Source organism: Ictalurus punctatus, chromosome 5 (assembly GCF_001660625.3).
Source record: "Ictalurus punctatus breed USDA103 chromosome 5, Coco_2.0, whole genome shotgun sequence".
NCBI classification, from domain to species: domain Eukaryota; kingdom Metazoa; phylum Chordata; class Actinopteri; order Siluriformes; family Ictaluridae; genus Ictalurus; species Ictalurus punctatus.
In genome coordinates this window covers 7,092,185-7,110,612 of record NC_030420.2, presented here as the reverse complement: position 1 = coordinate 7,110,612, position 18,428 = coordinate 7,092,185, and the positions used below count along the sequence as shown (strand labels likewise).

The 18,428-nt window shown below is 37.4% G+C and overlaps 1 protein-coding gene and 1 long non-coding RNA gene across 5 annotated transcripts; one reads left to right on the top strand and one right to left on the bottom strand.

Annotated features, from left to right (window-relative positions):
- Positions 1 to 399: 399 nt before the first annotated feature.
- rer1 (retention in endoplasmic reticulum sorting receptor 1) lies at positions 400 to 18,418 on the bottom strand. 4 transcript variants are annotated; one of them, XM_017466814.3, is made up of 8 exons: positions 18,304 to 18,418; positions 10,618 to 10,699; positions 9,612 to 9,716; positions 8,267 to 8,366; positions 5,263 to 5,341; positions 1,969 to 2,104; positions 1,770 to 1,824; positions 400 to 865 (listed from the first exon to the last, which is right to left on the bottom strand). In XM_017466814.3, exons 1-8 carry the CDS (start codon positions 18,408 to 18,410, stop codon positions 855 to 857), a joined length of 675 nt encoding a protein of 224 aa, XP_017322303.1. In that variant the 5' UTR covers positions 18,411 to 18,418; the 3' UTR covers positions 400 to 854.
- On the top strand, positions 3,800 to 4,203 carry LOC128632835 (uncharacterized). The gene is made up of 2 exons (XR_008396423.1): positions 3,800 to 4,001; positions 4,037 to 4,203. It is a non-coding gene; the product is annotated as an uncharacterized LOC128632835 (long non-coding RNA).
- Positions 18,419 to 18,428: the final 10 nt, after the last annotated feature.

The following is an 18,428-nucleotide window of genomic DNA, read 5'->3' as shown; positions in this document are numbered from 1 at the left end:
TGTTAAAAGGTCCACGCATGTGTGCACTTGCCCAAAAGAAGGTATCTTGATGTCTGCCCCTGGATGTAATCCGGTGTTCATAAAACAGGGTTATACCCTTAACCTCGCATATAACCATAGTAAGTAGTCAAGCAAGCAAATTATAATACCAAAACTGTACAAGTTATCATTCCTGGTTAATGTGAAGTGGATTTGTACTTCTTTTAATGATTAACAATAACAACAATCACCAATTCCAGGACCATAAACTTAGAAACATAAAATTGTATGTAGCAATCCTAAGCTAGCTTAGCTAAATAGGTTTCAATGTAATTTGGTCATTTTAGTATCTTGCATCCTAAAAATATACACGTATTTATAAAACACAAAGATGAATGGGAAAAAAAATACCTCAATATGTGAAGGGACATGGTCTTTTAATAGCATTTGGAGTGAAAAATTTACAGTGTAGTTATTAAAATCATTTTCCTTTGAACAGTAACACAAGGAAACCAAAGACATGCAATGCCTTTAATGAGAAATTTATAGATCTAGTATCCAATTTATGTATTTTAATTTAATGTCAAAATTAACACCAGGAATCAAAAGTCTAAAAGAAAAAAGGCCATCCAAAATAATCTCAATTCACCCTTTAAAATATACATATATATTTATATAGAAACCCCCATAAAACATTATGCACATTAATAGGAAAAAATGTTTTGATCCTCACCTACAGTGCTGAAGAAAAAAAAAAGGAAAATAAAAAACCCTCTCTCTATATTAGCAGTTAGGATCCAGTATAATGTTAATTAAAAGGGAAAAATGTCAACCCTCTCCATCCATTTCTTACATTTTTAAAGCCCTCAAGACTCTTATGTTTCCTCTGAAAAAGAAGAGAGAGAGAGAAAAAAGTTTTGTTTGGAATGATGTCACTTACAAATGTACAGCTAGTTCTGTTTAGCATTAAAATACAGTTCAACTTCATGATCAGGGGGATTTAACTACTTGAGAATAAATTACAAGCTGCTAGAAATTATGTTACTAGGCATAAAGTATATTTACAAAAAGAAAACTAGAGAATGCACATTCAAGATAAAAGGCAAATCACGTGGTGAATCAGTGTTGGGCACTATTGTCAAAACCTCTTGTTTTGCATCTAAAAACTGAATCTGTTCATTAGTTCAGTGAAGGGTGCTAAGAAAAAGTACTTCAGTGCAAATATGTAAAAATAATCAGGGGTTAGTGAGATTTCTGGGTGCTGATGAAGATCTGGCTCTTATCTGATGACTTTAGTTTTCACCTAATGATTAATGAAATCAATATTAATCAAAATTCCAATATTACTTGAAAGAGGACAGAGAATTATGATGGAAAACGCCCAAGCTCTAGAGCTCAGTTGTGAGCATTAGCATCATCATAGTTTGATAGCGAGAAGGAAAATTGGGCATATTCACACTGTGCTAAGTCAGTGTACACAAGACAAAAGAGGCACCACACTCGTCTGTAAACTTTGCGTGAATCTTGCCAAGTCCACGCTCTTTTCACTTACCAAAGGCAGCAATAATCATTACACAAAGCACCCAACACTGTCATCATGGATCAAAACTCTTTTCCGATAAGCCTACATTTTTTAAAATGTTTTTTGAATCCCAACAAAAAAGTCAAAAAGAAAAAAATCTTACAAAACTTTAACTCCTGTACGCACCATTCTTCATCAATAAGTTTAATTTGAGTAGGGGAAGGGGAGGGATTTTAACTAGCAAAGGTTTTTCCTGTGTCTTCCTTGCCTCTGTATGTCCTCTTCCCATGTGTGAAGGGCAGGTACCTATACCTAATCATATGCTGTGGACAGAAAGAGAAAAAAGAGAACTAGATCAGCAGTCTAAACAAAATAACTTTGGACTACAGTTAATGCAAATCTAGCCTTACTTAAAATAGAGTAAATGTATCCTACTTGACATCGCACATGTTTGAAATGTGACAAACCTTGATCTGACGCTTCATGGTGATACAGAAGAGCATGATGAAGTACATCACAAGGATAGGCCAGAACACTGGCACGTTGAAGGCTTCGAAGAACGTGCAAATCATAGCGATGATGATGCCTTTCGTCGCAGAATGCCTGAATCAACAAACAAGACAAATATTATTTTGGGAATTTGTTGCCTAAATTCTCTCCGGTTTGGTCAGATGCCAATTCCCACCCAAAAGCCAGCGCTACCCTACTGTCCAACAGCTACCAACCAGGGAGGGTGACATGGTTAAGACATAAACTTGCTTCCTCCAAGATGTGTGAAGCCAGCCAACCGCAACTTTCCGATCTGCTCCTCATGTCCGAGATTGACTTTTGTTTCCGGGATTGAACGGGAAAGAGCATGTCATCCCCTCACCCAGACAGAACGGTTGATTTTGTTCCCTTGGCTCACAAAAGGCTGTGGTCGGGATTTAACACGCAATCTTCCGACAATAGGGCAAACACTTTTCTGTTGGACCACTTGGGAGTCCGAGAACGAGACAAATTTAATGGTTAAGACAGGCATGCACAGCAGAGACATGATAAAACACTTAAATTTATCTAACAGAAGTTATAAGTGTGGTGTGCATTTTGTCAGTTTATGAGATATTCATGAATACCAAATTTCTTGAGTAAAACACTCGTATGAACAATTTTACGAACAAATCAGTTCATATCCAGCTTGATAAATAAATATCATTTATGCTGAGTCTTGGTTTCAGCAGGTTCAGCAGAGTTTTATATACCAGCACAGTAGCTCTTATTCAATCTTCTCTCCCACAAAAAATCTGTTTATAAGAAAAGTGTTTCTGAAGCAAAACCATGACAATCCTATTGTGCAAATGCAATTCTGTGTTTCTATTTGTCAGTCAGATGATTTCATACACCACTTAAGGGCAATAGGTTATAGCATTTGAGGTTATTACTAGACTGAGGTAGTGGAGAAATGTTCATGACCACAGTTCTTAGACCAAAGAAGTTTCAGCATGAAAAGGGGAATTCACATACTGCTTAAGTGCAAGGAACTTTGACAGGGGCCAAACTGTGATAGGTAGATGACTGGGTCAGTGCACCTCCCAAACGGCAGGTCTTGTGAGGTGTTCCTGGTATGCAGTGGTTGGTAACTACCAAAAGCGGTCCAAGAAAGGACAACGGTTGAACCAGTTACCCGGTGACAGAGTCATGGGTGACCAAGGCTTATTGATGCACATTGGGAGTGAAGGCTAGTGCCCATCTGGTCTGACCCCTCAGAAGAGCTACTGTAGCACAAATTGCTGAAAAAGTTAAATGCTGGCTATGATAGAAAGATGTCAGAACACACAGTGCAACCAGCTTACTGCGTATGGGGCTGCGTAGCTTCAGACTAATCAGAGCGCCCATGCTGACCCTTGACCACCGCCAAAAGCACCTACATTGGGCACTAGTATCAGAACTGGACCACGGAGCAATGGAAGAAGGTAAAAAGGTGGCCTGGTCTGATGAATCACATTTTCTTTTACATCATGTGGACGGCTGCGTATGTTGCTTAACTGGGGAAGATATGGCACCAGGATGCACTATGGGAAGAAGGCAAGCCTCCGCCGGCAGTGAGACACTCTGGGTAATATTCTACTGGAAACCTTGGGTCCAGACATTCATGTGGATGTTACTTTGACACGTAGCACCTACCTAAACATTGTTGCAGATCAAGCACACGCCTTCATGGCAACGGTATTCCATAATGGCAGTGGCCGTTTTCAAGCAGGATAATGCACCCTGACACACTGGAAAAATTGTTCAGGAATGGTTTGAAGAATTTGAGTTCAAGGTCTTGACTCGGCCTCCAGACTCCCCAGATTTCGATCCAATCAAGCATCTGTGGGATGTGCTGGACAACATCCAATCCATGGAGGCCCCACCTTGCAACTTTCAGAACTTAAAGCATCTGCTTCTAAGGTCTTGGTGCCAGATACCACAGCACACCTTCAAAGGTCTTGGTGCCAGATACCACATCACACCTTCAGAGGTCTTGGTGCCAGATACCACAGCACACCTTCAGAGGTCTTGTGGAGTCCATACCTTGACAGCTCAGAGCTGTTTTGGCAGCACAAGGGGGACCCACACAACATTAGCAGGTGGTTTTAATGTTATGGCTGATCAGTGTAGATGGAAGTGGTAGTGAGTGGCTGTTTTTAAGGAGTCTGGGGGTGCAGGATGACTGTATCTGGGCCCTCTATGTTGCGTATGTTTGTCCTGGATAGTATCTTGTACACTTGCATTGGAGGCAGCTTGTACTTGATTTTCCTCTCCAGGTGTAATGTCCAGCTTTGGAGATATTATTCAGGGCTTCAAAAGCATGCATAAAAGACATTCAACTCATCCTGTAGAGATACACTGTCTTCCCCATCATTCTGGCTTCTGTAATCTGTGATATGTGCAAGGTCTTGCTACATCTTTTTGTTGTGGTCCTTGGTGCAATGCATCTGATGACACCAGAAAGATGCGGCAAAGCCTTGCTGGCCACTTGAGCAACATTTCCTTCAACAATTCAGCAGAAATCTGACTCAACTGCAAGTCAGTCAAATTAATAAATGTTACTGTAAATGCGACTGTATTCACACATTTTCACTCAACTTTTTTCTCTCATTGCTCTCGTATTAGAACTAAAGCAGCACTGAGTAAAATGAGACACTGATTTACTGGTCCTTCATGATGCTGTTGGTATATTAATATTAATATATCACAAGTGTATATTAATGTGCTCTTTCTAACATGCAATACAAAATACAGCTCTGTAGTAAGAGCAAATTCACAGCTGTAAGGAGATATTTAAACTTTTATGGAAAGTGTCTCCAGTGTCAGCACTTTGTAAGTGATTCACAATGGCTTCAGGACAGAGGCCTTTGATCTGCTATGAAGAGGTCACTGTTAGTCATTATATATACTCTAATTTTTGCATTCCCATGCATCGTCGCATTAAACTTGTAAATACTGAAGTGAAAATTGATGACTGTTTGTCATGTTGAATTCATTCAAAAGTGACTCACACTATATGGCCAAAGTATTTGCACACCCGACAATATGACAATATTATTTAAGAATTTCTAGAAACGGCAATGATTTTGTACAAGAAAGCAAGTGTTTTTCCATATTAAGTGCTAAGAAAACATTTTGTAGTGATGAGCAGGTCAGAATAAAGACAGACTGCAGCACTGATTAACATGAAAGATCCAGCAGCCAGTGTAATCTCTCTATTGGAGTTAAAATGGGCTGTGTGAAAAACTCACCAGAATTTGAATTCCGGCAGCCGTCGGATGAACGGCCGGAACTCCTCGTTCTGCTTTGTGGGAAGTGATGGACCATCATCTTCAAAATAAACAAACAAACAAACAAACAAATAAATAAAAAGCAGACATGGGGAAAAAAACATATGAAGAAAAATTAGAGATCGAAAAGAAAGCATAGGGGGGAGGGTTTTTCCAAAGTGGAACAGGTTCGATAAATGTCAACACTTACATATGTTTATACCACAGAATATGGATATGGACAACAATCTAAAATGAATAATAAACCAATTATATTGTTTTGTAATATAACAAAGAAAAACATAATTGTTGGTGTAGTGAATCCTTCTGCAAAGAGATGTTTATTTAACAGTTTTGGAAGGAGTCTCCAGTGCTAGTGCTTCGTAAGAGTCAGAGGTAAAGCTGTAAATTGATATTTCCTCAAATGGAAAAGTTTTCAGGACACTTTCTGGTTTCTCTGTAGCATTATGTGGGCAGTGGTGGCTCAGTGGTTAAAGGCTCTGGGTTACTGACCAGATGGTCAGGAGTTCAAGCCCCCAGCACTGCCAAGCTACCACTGTTGGGCCCTTGAGCAAGGCCGTTAACCCTCAGTTGCTCAGATGTATAAATGAGATAAATGTAAGTCGCTCTGGATAAGGGCGTCTACCAAATGCTGTATAAGTAAAAATGTCATGTAAAAGCTGCATTGGTTGTCTTATAAAAAGAGAGAAAATAAGAGAGGCTGGTGAGGGAATGTCTCTTTATAGCAGTGGTTCTCAAACCTTTTCAGCATGAGGCCCCTCCTTGTGTAGGGTGCATCCCTCTGTGGCCCCCTAGAATCGATAAATCCACCCCCCCCCCCCCCCCCATCCCCCATGCTAGGCTCTTCTGTATCAACTTTCTCAGCTAAGAGACTAAATTCTCAATCTAATTTATGTACATCATAATTCAAAGATCTTGCATATAGGTCAAATTAATTTTAAACAATCATTTCTATGCGGCCCCGCCGGCTCCATCTGGTGGCCCCCACTTTAAGAACCACTGCTACATAGCTGCGATAACGCAAGTGATAACAGGGACTAACGTCTCTCAAATAAATAATACACAAAGTATCACTCTTAAATTAATACAAAAATGTTATTTATGGCAAACTGCTGTAGTACAAGAGGAATAAAAGACACCCCAGTGTAGATTATACTTCTTATATATATTTTATGACTCATTAAAACAGAGTATTTGAGTTTAGAGTGAAGAACACAAACATGTCAACACTTCCATCAATAGAATCAACACACATTGTAAAATCACCTAACCTTAAAAATGCGTATGTCTGTCATAAAGACAAAAGGTGTTTAAGTTTTGTATCTAATCTTGCCGCCTAGTGATAAAATCTCAATACTGACTGTTTAAATTGATGAGAACACACTGCATCAAACATCATGGAATCTTCTATCAACAGACTCAGCATACACGGTCATACACTGAATATGATGTTAAGACAACGTTTACATAATTCACTGAGGAAGTGCTTTTGTACTTCTGTCTAAACTTTTACAACAGCTTTTCACCACCAAGGTTCTAGTGCTCGTCTCGAACTATTCCACACATACAAAAAAAAAAAAAAGGTTTGGTTCCAGCCCCAAAATGTTTCTGCTGTGGAACCAGATAATGGTGAAATTGGGGAATTAAGGGCAGCATAATTTAAGAAATTCAGACTGCTCATCCTGCGTCTTCAATAGAAGGCATGCATGTTGGGTGGCCCCCCATCAGTGGCCTGAGGAGGAAACAACATGCTAATACCACTGGCAACAAATTTACTTTGAGCAGCAACACAGAAAAGTGTAGCTAAAACACAATAATCCCGCGTATCGGTCATGTAACAAGCACGAGTACAATCCATCACATTCATTATCTTTACACCATACATTAGGAAACACAATGAAATGCAAACCACATGTTACCACCATTTAGGATATTTACCACATCTGGCTCAACAGCTGTCACACTCAGGACTCTATTGGTCAGTCTGTCATATACCTGAACAAAACAAGCTTTAAAGCCCTCACAGTTCTTCCCACTAGCACTTTTACATAATAGTATCTTTCTGGACTATCCTCATGTAACCATGTAAGTAAGAAATAAAACCCAGCCCAAAGTTGATTATTTTCCAATAACAGCATGTACCAAAATAATTTATTCCTCTTATACCATAGCAACCTGCAACAATTACATTTTTATTTAATGAGTGATTGAAGAATGACACAGCATACTTACTAATATCCATTAATAGGATTGCCCATGAGACAAGTAAGTTCCTGTTATCAATTATAACAGCTACACCAGTTGTTACTTCACCAGTCTCTCTTTTTTCCCCTCTCTACGCTGATAAGACAAAACAAAATGCAGCATGTAAAATGATCTGTTTTCTTTACAGAAACTATTTTTGTTAACTAACAGCATGTTCGTTTATTATTAGGCTTAAAACATGTGGCACTTCATACAAGTCCCATTGAAGGAGAAATTATAATACATTAGAACACGCACATTACATATACGGCATTATCCAGAGCGACTTACATTTTATTTCATTTATATATCTGAACAGCTGAGGATTAAGGGTCTTGCTCAAGGGCCAAACAGTGGCAGCCTGGCAGTGCTGGGGTTTGAACTCACAACCTTCTGATCAGCATATTTAATACGATGCTTCTTCTGAAAGTTTGTATTTACATGTTGTTTGCACACTTCATGCTGCCTGTCTGATCAAACCTTCTGTTGCTCCATCTAGTCAGTGCATGAAGTATAGTTCATTATATTGCATGTGTATTTATTGCCTTGCACGTGTTTTTCTGAAACGGTGTAGTATGCACATTTATCTAAATGCAGTGTTTTGTGTACACTGACACTGTACTGTGCTCCAAGCAGAACATTTCACCCAGTGCATATGAACAAGATGGCAAAATTGATTGAGCTGATAAGACCAGAGAACAGGAACCTTGCTTCAACTGACCTGGGTCATCAAGCAACGATGGGTCCACTTTCGGCGAGAGAAAAGCAATGAACAGATTGAGATGGTAGATTCCAAGAGCATATGTGACTATGTACCACCCCTGAAACACAAGACACAAACTGTATACTGTGTTTAAGGTATAAACTCATTATCTAGCTCCCTCAATTAAGTAAATAATGAACAGCAATACTGGTGACATTAGATAAACTATAGAATTTTGGATAAAATCACAAGCACATTCTGTGGTGGCTTATAGTTGATCTGGCCACACTATTGGTTTTTGCTATCTCGCAAATGGGTTTAATCTGATTTATCAGCCCAATGATGGCCTGCTTCACTGGCAGTGACCGTTCTTTGGACTTCATATTGAGAGTTAAGAGCAACAGATTTCAAATGCAATATTCATTATTCAATTTTAACTCCTATATACTGTGGTAGACAATTTAAATAATAACTTTGTCAATGTTAAAACTATTTATGGAAATGACTGTACAATATAAATTTATTGTCTAATTCTGTTTACATTTTAAAGATCCATTCAATTAATGTGACTAAGAACATGTCTTATTTTGATTTAGTGATATTTGAGAGTATAAGCTAGACTGAATTCACACTTGCTGTTTAATCTTACTCACTAGTGCGTTATTTACACGCAAGCAAAAAGCACCAAGTGATGTCGGACACTTTTTTTTTGCCTCCTGACCAGTCATGTCGCAAATTGAGGGGCAAGTGAAGTCTTCTTAGATACCCAATATAAAGAGATTCACAACATGTGGAATCAAAAATATTTAAATGCCAATATTCCTATGTTGCAATGTAACCAAAACTAACAACTTTTCTAATTTTGGGACATTCATTGGGATGAGATGTGGCATCCCAGTTTAACTGTAGTGACACACAGTCATGTCATTATCATTATTACACATTAGAAAAAATCTAATCTAGATAGTAAGCTAGGCTAATTATTAAGCTGATACTAGCTAGGACAGGTAAGAACACTGTTGTGGTTACAAGACACCTAATGTGAAAGCTGCCTTATAATATTAAAGAAAAGCACAATAAAGCTTTGCACCTAGACTGAATGAATAATTGTGAAATAAAATTGAGATTTCATTATTTAGCAACATCATGCAGCTCTGTTCAAGTGTACCCATGTTTGATAAACTCAATACAGCTTTGCATTTTTTTAATGCACCAGTAAGGAAACAAACTAGTGTGCCATTTCTATCTGTGCATCAAAGCATTCACAACATAAAGAGGGTATGCACACTTGTAAAACATGTATTTAAAATAATAAAAGGGGGGGAATGCAAATTAGGGACATGAGCTGCTAGATATGTCTTACCTGTAGTATATACACTCTGATCATGTATATTGCTGTAAGTATAAGCGTGACCGCCCATCGTACTGCTGAAAATGGAGTTGACTTGTCCAACCAAGACTGGTAGATCTACAACAGACACAATGTGTGTGGTTAAAAAATAATGAATGAACTACTACTTAGAGCAAACTTTTTGGACCGGGCGCCACACATTCAAAGGTTGACATTAAATATGAAAATGGATTTGTATTATATAGACAAACCACACTACATAGGCATTACACAGGTAAACCACATAGTTTGGGACTGGATAAGGCTGAATATGAAAATTAAAAGCTGACCACTGCCTTAATATAAAGGAAATAAATATAAAAAATGGTAAATGTCCCAGATTTTAATGCTTGTAAGACAGTGGTATGGTTCTGAATAACAAAAGCTGTATAATAACATAAATAAATAATAACGGCGGCAGCAATACTGTAAATAGAAATATCAGAAACTAACAATATTGCAATATTTAAGTGACAAAAACCATAAAATGGGCTATTTCGGTAGGAAATGGAAATAAATCCGAATAACAACAGGGACACGTTTACACACACACACACACACACACACACACACACAAACATGGGATTAGACTTGTAAGTGATTGACATTGAACCGTTAATGACAATCAATGATGCTGGTCAGTTACCAGTGACCAAAAGTGGCATTTATTGGAGAAAATGGTTGATGGAGCTGATTATAAATAAATAAATAAAATAAATAAATATAAATGAAAAAACAGTTTGGAATCTGTGTTTGTTTCAATACAGTGAACGTAGCAGGCCAAGTCTCACAGCGCCATCTAGCAGACATATGTAAAACAGCAGGATTAATGCAATAAATGGCTTTATAAAGGTTCTCTTGATGAGCCGTCAGGCCATAGACCGCCCATGTCTGACTTAAAGGGTAACATGAATCAACACATAATATAAGAGTGAGTAATGGCATTTCCGTTTATTATTAGTTTGGGTACAGCACTTACCTGTCCTAGACGCGTGAAGAAGCTTGCTATGGCGGATGGTTTCCCATGGATGGATTCAGCAGAACTGTCTCCTTCTGACATTCTGTCTAAACACAAAACAGATCCAACATCTGAATGGATGCAGAATGCATGATTCTGATGCTGAATGCATCACAGCTGCAGTAAAAGTCAACATGACTAATTTAAAGCACAAAAAAAAAAAAAAACACGAGCTATATAAAATTATATATTAAAAAATCATCATTTATTGGGTACTTTCAATTGGGAGGTAGCTGTCCCAAACCCTAACTCCTAAATTTCAACTTATGAAAGTGACATTGCAATAATTTTTGCATTTTATTCCATTATTGTTTTTGTTGTCCACTGTGTTTCTCTCACAGCTACATGATGAGTAGACAGGGCCCATCAATTTGAAGTAAATGTGTTCAAAAGTCTGAAAATCTATGTGCAACTAAGGAAAGTCAGTCACTACCAAACACCTTTTTTTCTGCAAATAAGCAAACTTTTTTGGGTGTTATTCCATAAAATTGAGCTTTTATGTGTGTACAACTGTTCAGAACCATGTGCTGATTAGCATCATTGAGCTAGGCTCAAAAGTATCGAAAATTGTCCAAACATGGTGAGGTTTCAAAAACGAAAAGGGAACACAATCCTTTATTTTGGAAAAATAAACAATTTTTGTACAGATTTGAAAATCATTGTAGCTGTGAGAGAGAGGGACACATGAATACTTCCTGATCAAAAATGTAGGGGTGTGGTTAAAACCAGTCTTAGCCAATGCACTAAAACATGCACTGTTTCGGTAATGACATGAAAATGTGGGACATTTTTTTTTACATAAAGTTTCATGATTTACAAAGAAAATATAAAACCTTTTTTTTTTAAAAATCTAAAAGATATTTTAAAAAACAACAATGGAATAAAATGCAAAGATTATTTCAATATCGTCTTCATAAAATTTAGGGGTTGAAATTGAAAGTACCCAATAAATTTTATAAATATAAATGTAAATAAATAAATAAAATTTTATATATATATATATATATATATATATATATATATATATATATATATATATATATATATATATATATATATATATATATAAATAAAAGAGCTTACTGATATTTACAATATTCTTATGTGTTTCAATAGATAATAGAAGGATCTTAGTAAACATCTAAGATTTGAATACTTAAATGCTTTTTAAATGTGTTTTTTGGTTGTGGGACAGCAGTTTGCACCAATTCTGTCGAATGGGCATCTTCATTGTAGTTGTATCTAGTAAAAACAGGGTAATTGTTGATCTGCTTTGTAACTGTCAGAAATAAACATATCATTACAAATAACTAAAACAGTTCAAATGTATGGGGTCATTCTTTAATAAATAAAACATGGCTGGAAAATTGCTGCAGTATAAAAGGAATAAAACACTTCGGTACATGCTGTTATTGGAACATAATCAACTTTGGGATGGTAACAGTCACTCAACTTAGTGTTCTGCCACACCCCACCATTGTCATTATGTTCCTGTAACAATACACCACCTAGTGTTTTATTATTTATAGTACATTACACATTAATACATAATCTTCAAAAAAAAAAATGACAAAAACGGTGCAGTGACAATGAATCCTTGGGGAGTCATGGAGAAAATCATAATACTGCTATGGAAGGTTGCAAGTTCAAATCCCAGCACCGCCAAGCTGCCACTGCGGGACCCATGAGCAAAGTAAAGCCCTTAACCATCAACTGCTCAGCTGTATAAATGAGTATAAATGAATGTACTTCGCTCTAAATAAAGGCGTCTACCAAATACCATAAATGTGAATGTAAAATGTAAGTAACTAAACTCTTTTTTTTCCCCATACATGAAAATCATGTGCTTTTTATTTCAGTAGGTACTTATTTTTTATTATGAGCTGAAATGTTCCGAATCAATTTTTTTGCCTTTGTTGGGAAAGCAGATATACAGTACTAGTTTAAGTCAGCCCTTGCACATACAGTCAGTTGCTTAATACATTGTTATGCAGGGTATATATTAGGGATGCACCGAAATGAAAATTCTTGGCCGAAGCCGAATATAATGGAAAAACTTGGCCGAAGGCCGAATACCGAACACGTTTTTTTGCGTTTTTTCCATTTATTTTGCCAGTTTTTTTTCACCATTGCATAAATTAAATAGTCAAAATGTGCTTTTTACTATTTTGTCTTGCTTTTCAAAGAAAAAAAATCAATTACAAAAACTACAATTTCAAAATATTTATTTAACACTGAACATTTTTTTTTCATTGCAGCAGGCATAGGCTACCAACAAGGCACAATATAACTTTAAATAAATAAATTAGTAAAATAAAAATATTTTTATATGGTCATCTTTGAGCCCCCCTTGAATAGCCTAGGTTAGTTCTATAACTGACTGCTGAAAGAATGTAACACTCTGTAGCCTACAACTAAAAATTGCATTAAAAAGTGCATTGACAAGAGTGCAAAAAATGGTTCTATTCGGTTCTATACGGCTGATTATATTGGGTATATATACCGCACGCGTCCCTGTACACCGCACGGAGTATTATAGTAGATATAGTATAGTTAGATACATTGCTAATGTTATGTTCCTTCATAGATTTAGTTAGTTTAAACTACAGATTAGTTCATTTAGTCCCGGGTGGTTTTTCCGCTCCCAGTCCATAGTACTAGTTCATGTTTCTTGTTTTGTGTTTTGACCCTGTTTTCTGTGACCGCAACTTTGATTGCTGCTATGCCCCGTTTATGCCTGTTTGCCGATCGCCCGACCCTATGCCTGTCTTGACTACGTTTTTTGGATTACAATTGGGATTTGTCTGCCTGCCCTTAAATAAATATGTTTTTACCTGCTTCCGTACTCTACTCCCTTACGTCTCGCGACATGACAGGATACTCCGGAACAGAAACAAAACAAACGCACACTAAACAATGTCACGGTTGTCAACATCCGAAGAGCATGCACTCGCATGCGCCCCGCCATCTCTCCGAACGCACTGCCGGAAGTGGAGGTCGTGAAATTCGCTCTGGTTCACTCACTCTGGTTGCTAGGCTATTTGGTCGCGTCTTCAAACATGCCATTGTTCGGTCTAATTTATTCGGCCAAACACCGAAAGGACTTTTTTTGCTATTCTCGGCCGAATAATTTCAGTTGCCGAACATTCGGAACATTCTTAGTATATATACACACATACATACTAACATTTACACATACATACTAACATTTACACATACATACATACATACATACATACATACATACATACACGTATTATTTTATATACGGGTCATTAGATCTAGAAATCTGCCTGCTCTAAGTCATACAGAGATAAAGTACTGCAATAAGATTACATATATTTTAATGAATTATAATAAATAGTTATGAGAGAGAGAGAGAGATTGTGCTTGTGTGAATTATCTTTGCCACGCCTCTACTAATAATAAAGCTGTGAGTTTAAATACTGTATGCCACATAGCAACAATGTTACTATGGTTACAATTGTTTATATGCAGCACATTAATGTACAGTTTTTTTTGTGATTGTTGCAGCCAAAAATCTATGATTTTGCTGCAGATTGTTTATAAATTTGTGATGCAACTTGGAGTTTTTGTGCTTTTTTAAACGAAAAACTACTTGAATTGGTGCAATTGCATGAAATTGTTTTGCATGATCTTTCACAGTGATGTTTGTTGGTAAATGGGACCTTTTAGCTGTACTAATGTTCGATGCATGTGAATCGAAGAGGGCTTTGACTGAATGCGCATGGTGATGACGTCACATGACGTGTCTTGGCCCAAATCTGCAGAAAATACTGCAGTTTGCTTGATTTTGCATTAATTTCTGTGACCGCAAATTCCTGGAAGGACTGCAGAATAGTGATTAAACTGACTGGAACTACCAGTGCATTACATGGTTTGAACGCACACCTTCCAGCCAATCAGAATTGGGTATTCATATATGTGTGTGCGTATACGTATGTATGTACAGTACCCACCTCTAATACTGGCACACTTGCTAAATATGAGCAAAGAAGGCTGTGAAAAACTCTTTATTGTTTAACCTTTTGATCTTTTCTTAAAAAAAAAAAAAATCACAAGAATACTCTGCTCTCATGGATATCAAACAATTGCAAACAACACTGGTTTATCAAAAACGAAATCTGTTAAATATAGGTGTGCTAGAGTTATTGGCACCCCTATGAATTCATATGAGAAAAATTTGACGTACATTCCCATTGATATTTGACTTTTTTTTGTATACCTGGGTGACTAGGAACAGGGAAGTGTTTAACTATGACTTCCTGTTTTACAGGGGTATAAATATAAGGTAACACATAGGCCAAATTCCCTTAATCATTCATAACAATGGGTAAGACCAAAGAACACAGCTGTGATGTGAGGCAAAAGGTTGTTGAGCTTCACAAAATGGGGCGTGGCTATAAGAAAATAGCACAAGCATTGAAAATGCCCATTTCCATCATCAGGGCAATAATTAAGAAGTTCCAGTCAACTGGAAATGTTATGAATCAACTTGGAAATGGACGTGTGTCTATATTGTCTCAACGCACTATGAAGAGGATGGTTTGAGTGGACAAAAAATCTCCAAGGATCACAGCTGGAGAATTGCAGAAGTTAGTTGCGTCTTGGGGTCAGAAACTCACCAAATCACCAAACTACAATCCGAAGTCACCTACATCACCACAAGTTGTTTGGAAGGGTTTCAAGAAAAAATCCTTTACTCTCATCCAAAAGCAAGCTCAAGCATCTTCAGTTTGCCAGACACTACCGGAACTTCAAATGGGATCGGGTTCTATGGTCAGATGAAACCAAAATAGAGCTTTTTGGCAATAAACACCAGAGGTGGTTTTGGTGCACACAGAGAGGGAGCTATATGGAAAAGTACCTCATGCCCATGTTTAAATATGGTGGCACCTGTTTATTATTTTGGGACTGTTTTCTGCCAGAGGAACTGGACATTTTGTTAGGATACATGGCATCATGGACTCTTATCAAATATTAACAGATATTAAATGAAAACCTGACTGCCTCTGCCAGAAAGCTTAAAATGGGCCGTGGTTCTATCTTCCAGAAGGACAATGATCCAAAACATACATCAAAATCAACACAAAAATGGTTTACTGACCACAGGATCAAGCTCCTGACTTGAAACCCATATATACACACACACTCAGCAAAAAAAAAGAAAAAAAAGGAAAAAGAAACTTCCCTTTTTCAGGAGACTGTTTTTTAACAATAATTTTGTAAAATCTAATGAAGCTTTACAGATCTTTATTGGAAAGGGTTTAAACGATGTTTTTCATGCGTATTCAATGAACCATAAACAATTATTGCACATGCACCTGTGGAACAGTCCTTAAGACACTAACAGTTTACAGGGGGTAGGCGATTAATGTCACAGTTACAATAACTTAGGACACTAAAGAGACCTTTCTACTGACTGAAAAACATCAGAAGAAAGATGCATAGGGTTCCTGCTCACCTGCGTGAACATGCCATAGGCCTGCTGCAGGGAGGCATGAGGACTGCAGATGTGGCCAGAGCAATAAACTGCAATGTCTGTAATGTAAGACGCCTAAGACAGTGCTACAGGGAGACAGGAAGGACAGATGATCGTCCTTGCAGTGGAAAATTACATGTCTTTATGTAATGTCTTCATGCCGTCCATGTGTTCCCCCAAACGTGATCGAGAACTTGCAAATGTCTAGGTGGAAGAGTGGGGTAACATCTCACAGCAAGAACTGACAAATCTGGTGCAGTCCATGAGGATGAGATGCACTGTAGTACTTAAAGACTGTTACTTTTGATATTTGATATCAGACCTTTGTTCAGGGACTCATTATTCCATTTCTGTTCGTCAAAAGTCTGTGAAACTTGTTCAGTTTATGTCTGTCGTTTAAATTTTTTTTTTATGTTAATACAAATATGTGCACATGTTAAGAAATTTGCAGGAAATAAAAGCAGTTGAATGTGAGGGGACATTTCTTTTTTTGCTGAGTGTATATAAAATTATATATATATATATATATATATATATATATATATATATATATATATATATATATATATATACACACACACACACAGACATACACACACACAAACCAAAAGGAACCAAAAAGAAAACCAAAGAATCTAACTAGTGAGGCACTGCTTAGCAATGTAACGTGTATACAACAGCAGCCAAAGGGTTTTAAGTGCTGTTGCGTTCCCTGCACAGAGAAACAGAACATGCTTTCATATGATTTGGGGAGAGTCCTGAGCGAGACGGGTTGCAAAATCCGGTCTACATTTTGGGGAATCGCAGTTGGACAGAAATAGGGATGAGAGTAAAGAGTAAGAAACTGAAGAAATAGATAGAAATGCATTTTAATCAGCATTCTGGAAAAAGTGGTGAGGTAACACTGTGAATATCCATGGCACTGTAACAACACTACTTCCATATCACTTGTATTTCTTTCAAATGTTGGATAAACCTAGTGATTTTTATAATGGCGTCACTGTTTTGTTGAAAATTTATTAGCAAAAGTGTGTCGTGTTAATGTCTTCGAGTATCCTGGTATAACAATTCTGACATTCCGCCCAGCTCTGACTGAACCAGGCCTTGCTGTAACCAGGACCATCACAGCTGCCTGTTCTGTGTGGACTGTAAAATGAAAGCAAAAATAATGTTCACCGTGCAAATGGAAAGCCGGTGGAACAATGTTGTTTCTGCTTTAGCAACAGTTCAGTCAGTCACCATTACAGTGATAAGGAATCTGGTGGTCTAAATCACGACCTTCAGAAATCAATAACGCGTTATGCCGACGCAGCTAGATAGCCCTGCAAGCTAGCTCACTATCAAGTGTAACCTGCTAGTCCTGCTAGCTAACACGTAGTGTTCGCGTTAATGGGAAATATTTAAATAGTCACTCGTTAATACTGAGTAAGTCGAGTCGGAAGTCTGCTTTGGATGTTTGTTTTAGAAATGCTGTATGGTATTTAAAGCTGATCAACCGGGCCGAGGACATTCGAGAGAAACCCGGCTGCGTAAGAGGTTCTTCAGTGTTAGCATTAGCTAGTGAGCTACAGACATAACTCCACTACAGCACAGACTGTCATGTCGTCATTATTTGTAAGAATATAATATGTGAATTTAAAAACATCAAATTAACCAGTTAGCTGAATAAAATAAATCCACATGTGCTTGTTCGTTAAATAGCATTAGCCAACTAAACGATGTCTCTTTTTTCCATTTTTTTTTTGCGTCCACAACCGCAAACTGGGATTTGTAGTTTGTTGGAAAATTACTTTTTTAAAAAAATACTGCAACAAACATTTGCTACTAAACTAAATTTGATGTTACTCAGCACCAGACACAATATTACACTGTCTACACTTAATGATATCGATCACATTTAATAATTTGATCATATACGTCAGAGTGTGTTTAGATAAGGACTACAATAACCAGACACGGCAATAAAACCGGACAACTCACTTCCGGGGAAAATCACTATGAGAGCTGGTTAAAAAACCTAGCATAGTCCAGGACACTCTATGTTTAATTCAGGAATAATCTGGATTATATTGGGAGGCAAAACGGCACGAGAAACACTACATTATTTACCAGAATATGGAATAAAATCAGAACAAATCGAGTACCTTTTCTGACCGGGTGCTGCCGCTGTATCACTCTCAGCTGCTGCCTGTCCGCCGCTCGCGCTACTCCGCTGTGAACACGTCAGTACTTCCGCCAAGGCAAAGCTCATTCCAGACTGAACTAATGG

What these genes read in the sequence shown, in the direction of transcription:
- rer1 (XM_017466812.3), bottom strand. Translation starts at nt 18,410, where the DNA reads ATGAGCTTTGCCTTGGCGGAAGTACTGACGTGTTCACAGCGGAGTAGC. An exon ending in GCAGCACCCGGTCAGAAAAG is followed by an intron (nt 10,700 to 18,303) that starts GTACTCGATTTG and finishes GTGTTTAGACAG; the next exon opens with AATGTCAGAAGGAGACAGTT. An exon ending in ATCGTTGCTTGATGACCCAG is followed by an intron (nt 5,342 to 8,266) that starts GTCAGTTGAAGC and finishes TTTATTTTGAAG; the next exon opens with ATGATGGTCCATCACTTCCC.